Raw genomic sequence first — 6,000 nt, forward strand, 5'->3', positions numbered from 1 at the left:
GGTAGATCAACCACTGCAGTAAATGCAGACTGTACTTCCAAACATAAGACATTTCTGAACCTGCCAAACATCCCAAACAAGCACTTACATATACAAAAATCACTGAGTCAGCTCGTCTTTTAGACCGAATTTTCTGGCATTTCTGGAGTGGGAACATGGATTCGGCTGGCTTGAGCCCAACAAGCGGATGACCGAGAGGTTGAGTTTGCTATTTTTGCCGTGCATATGACTTCCAGGTCTGTTGCAATTGTACCGTTTGAAGCCAGCGTGTCCTCTCACTAATTACATGTTTATTTTTCTGCTTTCTTCTTGTTTTATAAAACAGTTAGGGAAGAACATAATAAAACAGGCAATTCCACAAAATCTGCTGTGTACAAAAGCGGACGCGCTACTGACATGGGGCTGATGTTGGAAAGAGCAACGCTAAGAAGGAGCTTGGAAGACTAGTCACTGTTTACTGTCCAAAGGCTGACTTCAGCATAGAGGAGGTGGTCTGGGGTGCCCCCGTGTGAAAGTATGAAAGTGAGGGCTGGACCAAAGCTGAGGGCCGCTTACACAGTGTGACTCCCTGAAGCCTGTGTTGTTTAAAAAGCAATTAAACGATTAGGTAGGCATGCAAAATAATGAGCTGGATCCACTGTGCTAATAGGAACTAAATTCTAATACGTATGGCTAGTAGTAAAAGGCAAGGAGCTTAATAGTTGTTCAATTACTATTGTATAAAAAGGAGCCCTGGTGGTACAGTGGTTAAGTGCTCGGCTACTAACCCAAAGGTCGGCAGGCAGTACAAACCTGCCAGCCACTCCACGGGAGAAAGATGTGGCAGTCTGCTTGCATGAAGATTTATAGCCTTAGGAACTCTATGGGGCAGTTCTACTCTCTCCTATAGGGTCGCTATGAGTCATAATCGAATTGACGGCATTGAGTTTGGTCTTTTTGGTTTTTTATGGTTAAGATCTGACAAAGGAGCCCTGATAGTGCAGTGGTTAAGGGCTCCAACTGCTAACCAGAAGGTCAGTGGTTCAAACCCACCAGCTGCTCTGTGGGAGAAAGATGTGGCAGCCTGCTCCCATAAAGCTGACAGCCTTGGAAACCCCATGAAGTAGTTCTATTCTATCCTATAGGGTCTCTATGAGTTGGAATCAACGTGACAACCATGGTTAAGACCTGAGAAGCAATGCCGTGCGTGAACCTGAACTGAATCCTGGGTTGGAAAAAAAAATACAAGCCAAAGTGGGCAAGGATATTTTGGGGGCAGCTGGGAAAATGTGAACGTAGGCTGGATATTAGATGACAACATGAAACCAGTGTTAATGTTTCTCGGGTCTGATAATGGCTCTGTGGTTATTTAGAAGGCCCTTGCCCTTTTAGACACACGAGCTAATATTTAGGGCTGAAGTGTCATGATACCTGCAATTCATTTTCAAATACTTTAACAACCACCAAGTAGTATGTGCCTGTGTCTAAACATATACAAATCTGTGCACATAAACGGGACAAAATGGCAGTAATCTAGTAATCTAGTGAGTCCAGGGAAGGATACACAGGGGTTTACTAAATTATTTTTTTGCCATTTTTCCAAAGGTTTGAAAATTTTCAAAATAAATAATTCTGGACAAAATTCTAGGGTAAGTAAGATATTCACACACACAGTCTCTATAAAAGAGGACATCATCGTTGCTTGGCCATAAATTCCATCCTGACTTCTATTATTATTATTATTCTAATAAAAAATAACATTTAATTCATGTAAGCAGGCGCCTCACTTCATAATTATTCCATTTCTTTTTTCTTCTTCTACTTAAAATTTAAAGAAGGTGTAGCAAGATCAAAAAGATCAACCTTAAGCTTCACTTTCCTTGTGTCTGAATAATTTTTTTTTTGGATAGCCATTTCAGCTTTCTAAATAGCAACTCTTTCAAGCTTCAGCTCTGTTCCCACAGAGCAATAAAAAATGACTGTGAAAATGGCCCACTGTGGACTCAAGCTGGAGGCTGAAGCCCAGGTCGGGGCTCGGCTCTTGAGAAGCAAGCACAGCAAGAAGTCAGTCAGAAGATGCTGGGGAGTGACCCTGACTGAGTGTCATCGGGCCTCAGAGCTAGAAGAACCCAGGGCTGACTAGCGCAGAGACTCGTGTCTTGCTCTTTTGTTGGAAGGCAAATGGACACAGCGTGATGGATTGTGCTGTCATCCCGGCAAGCTGGGTTCCACTGGAAAGTAATTTTCGCCCATCTCCAAATCAAACTAGCAAGGACCTTTGCAGCACATACATTTCCCACACCCAAAAGGGCCCTGGTGGCATAAGAGTTCAATGCTTGGCTGCTCACCTGAAGGTTGTCAGTTCAAAGCCACCAGGTGCTCAGCAGGAAAAAGACCTGGTGATCTAGCCCCACAGAAATTACCGCCAAGAAAACCCTCTGGCGTGGCTCTACTCTGTCCCATGAGGTTGCCAGGAGTTGGAATCGACAGGAGAGCACCTAACAACAATAAGCTGACATTTAAAATGTTCCCTCTCACACTTGGATGTTACTAGTATTCATGCCTGAGCTCATTAGAAATCCAGAACTAAACTTAACCCACGAAGGGTGACGACTTTGCCCCCCGCCCATTCGGATGCCCCTCACTCACCACGGGCGGCCGGTCCAGGATGCTGGCACCTTTCATGCCGGTGATGTGAACAGATCCCTGAGAGTGCGCCGACTACCACGGCCCCAGGGGCGGCTCTGCAGTGTCACTGCCTGCCTCTGACTGGTTCTAAGAAGCGGACTTCTATGGCGTTATCTGCCAACACATGGGAGATTGTCAGAGCCATTCTCCCAGCAGGCAGGCTTTCTGTCAAGCATGACCGGGTGAAATGAAAGGGCTGAGGGAGGGGGACCAGAAACCCGGCCACACTCACCCCTCAGTGCCTGACATCTGCTTGGTCTTTAAGTAGAGGATGTCGCACATTTGCTATGAAACCACAAGAGAAGAAGAAGAAAAAAAAACACCCTTCTGCTTTAGAGGGTGAAGTTCCTATTTTGAAAAGCTGAGCGTCAAAACTCACGGCACGCTCAGCCCTCGGACCCTGTGAGCAGCTCCCCACGGAACAGACCCAGCTCGTTTCCCTGAGGAGAGGCCAAGAGGCCAACTTTCTGATGTTCTCATTGGGTGCTGTTGAGTAGATTCTGACTCATGGCGACCCCATGCAACAGAGTAGAGCTGCCCCAGAGGGTTTTGTAGGCTATAATCTTTTTTTTTTTTTTTTTTAAAGACTATAATCTTTACGGAGCAGATCACCAAGTATTTCTCCCATGGAGCACCGGATGGGTCCAAACCACCAACCTTCTGGTTAGCAGCTGAGCGCTTAACTGTTGGGCCACCAGGGCTCCTTCAACTTTCTGATACTGGTTAACATTCCTTCCTTCCTTCCTGCTCACCAACACTGGCCTGACAACAGCCAGGATAAAAAAGCCAGTCAAGTAGGATGTGGAGAGCAACGCAGTTCCCACCACGTCTATCCAGCTCGGTTGCCCAGTTCTCCCTGCTCTGGACCTCTGTTCTTTGCTCGCTGTACCTAATGGCTAACTCGTGTTTTCTGAGCGCTGACGCAGCACCAGGTGCTATGCTGAGCAGTGGACTTGTGTTCCCTCTCTTGAATCTCACGAACTGTGGGCTGTCCTTTAGACTCCACCTAGCTCGTACAGTTCACCAGGACTTGCTAAGTCTTTTTACTTTTACCAGAATTTAGACACACCATTTAGAGAGGACCTAGTATCGCTAAGGTGCCCAGGTAGCACAAATGGTTTGCACTTGACTAACTTAATGGTTGGAGGTTTGAACCCACCCAGTGGTCTGGTGATCTGCTTCTGTAGAGATGACAGCCCAGAAAACCCTATGGGGCAGTTCTGCCCTGTAACATATAGGGTCGCCATGAGTTGGAATTGCCTCGATGGCAATGGGTTTGTTTTTGTTTTGTTTCTTACAGTGTAACAGACCCTCTGTTAGGCACGTTCGCATTTCTATTTCATTTAAACAAAATCGTATCCATCCTTCCCAGCCAGGCTCAATTTCCCTCTCTAGCAAGATCAGTCTCCTCTTAGCTTTCAGTCTTGCAATTACAGCGCTTGCTGTCTTATCTTCTGCCTGTCTCAGGTGAAGTCCCCAGGAGTCTGAGCACCAGGAAGTATGTACTGAATGGAACCGCTGACTGACTTCCAGCTGAGACATCGTATGTTAAAATGCTGTCATGTTAGGGGGAGCTGCTGGGTGGTGAAAACCTTTAAGTGCTCAACTACTAACCAAAAGGTTGTTGGTTCGAGTTCACCCAGAGGAATCTCAGAAGAAAGGCCTGGCAACCTGCTTCCAAAAGGTCACAGTCTTGAAAACCCTATGGAGTACAGCTCTACTCTGCACACATGGGATTGCTGTGAGAGCGACTGGTTTGGTTTGGTTTTTCACCATGGTTGGAAATTAACTTCGGGGCCGAGTAATTGAGGTGCCGTAGCTAAGAGGGAAGAAAAAATGACCCCAGACAATGAACACAAACTAACCTCGAAACAAGTACAAAGTAGAGATCCCAGAGAGGAGGAGAGATAGGAGAAGGGGGGGGGAGTCATTTCAGGAAGGCTGCATGAAGCAGGCGAGATATGAAAGGGGCAGGCATGGATCAGGATAGAGACAGCTCTTGCCTGGGTGGGACATCATGAACACGCAAAAGAAAAAAAGGGTGGGAATTAGCAAGTTCCATTTAAGGAAGACAAGCAGGTTCAAATGCAAGACCGGTAAGTCATGAAGACAGAAGTGTTTTCTCCTATTAATCTTACAGACACAAATCATTAAAATGCACTACCGTAACACATATTGCTAGCGGGATTTGTTTAACGCAGAGGCCACTACAAATGAGCAGACTATTTCCCTGTTGTTAGATGTAAACCTGGACATCTTTCTTGGGTGGGCCTCTTTGCTCCTGCTTTTTTCTAACTCTGCCAGTTCCTCTGGTGGGTGGGCATGGATGACCTCATCTCTAGACGAGGAGGATGCAACAATGTAGCAAGGCGCTCTCAAGCCAACAGTGAGGTCTGTGTTTCAAGGGTGGGCATCTCTCAAACCTAAATTCTAGGCTTCCAGGTTTATATACCCATGATAACATCTTTTGAATAGAAAAGAGTTAGTTCAAATATCATTATTCTAGAATTCATTATTTTCTAAAACAAGAATTACGTATCTCTGGCCCCTGAACGCCCTGCTAGCTCAGAACTGAAGCCATTCCGGAAGTCCACCTTTCCTCCGCCTGTCAGCCAAAGTTTAGACAGACCTACAAAACAAACAATGACACACATGAGGACTGTGCTTCTTAGTTCAATCAAGTATACGGGACCAAATGGGCAACACCTGCCCAAAATCAAAGACAAGAAGGAAGAAAGGGACAGGAATCCTGGACAAACGGACATGGGGAACCTGGGGTGTAATGGAAAAGGGGGAGAGTGCTGACACCTTGCAGGGATTGCAACCAATGTCACAAAACAATTTATGTATACATTTTTGAATGAGAAACTAATTTGCACTGTAAACTTTCACCTATAAAAAAAAATTTTTTTTTTTCACCTATAGCACAATAAAATTAAGCAAAAAAAGGGAGAGAGAGAATGACATATTTCTAACACGTGGAGGCCAGAACAGGATGTTTCGGAAATCTAGTCACGTATCTAGAAATCACACTAGAAATTAAATCAGGAAAATGCAAAGCAAAAACATAAACCCATCACGTATTTGGGCAATGAAAGGATGGCAGAAGAAAATAAGAGTTTCAATTAGAACAGCGATGCAAGATAAGAAGGGTGGGGTTCAGATTGGAACGACAGGGCAAGCAGAGGGGCTGTCCCATCCATGCAGCGGCAACATGGCATGGAAGCACCCCAGTACTGGCACACTGCGTTCACAGCAGCACTGTTCACAACAGCCAAAAGATGGAAGCACCCCAAGTGTCCATCAACAGAGGATGGCTGAACCTTGAAAACA

The 6,000-nt window shown here is 45.5% G+C and overlaps 1 protein-coding gene across 3 annotated transcripts in view; it reads right to left on the minus strand.

Moving 5' to 3' along the window:
• The window catches only part of CASS4 (Cas scaffold protein family member 4), a 45,989-nt gene extending 42,808 nt beyond the window's left edge, over positions 1-3,181 (minus strand). For 2 of the 3 annotated variants that reach the window (XM_049869563.1, XM_049869562.1), the window contains exon 1: positions 2,629-2,891. In XM_049869563.1, coding sequence (XP_049725520.1) covers positions 2,629-2,664 — 36 coding nt within the window. In that variant the 5' untranslated portion in view covers positions 2,665-2,891. The other variant, XM_049869561.1, reaches the window with a different exon arrangement.
• Between the last annotated feature and the right edge of the window lie 2,819 nt (positions 3,182-6,000).

Source organism: Elephas maximus, chromosome 25, assembly GCF_024166365.1.
Source record: "Elephas maximus indicus isolate mEleMax1 chromosome 25, mEleMax1 primary haplotype, whole genome shotgun sequence".
In the NCBI taxonomy this organism is placed as follows: domain Eukaryota; kingdom Metazoa; phylum Chordata; class Mammalia; order Proboscidea; family Elephantidae; genus Elephas; species Elephas maximus.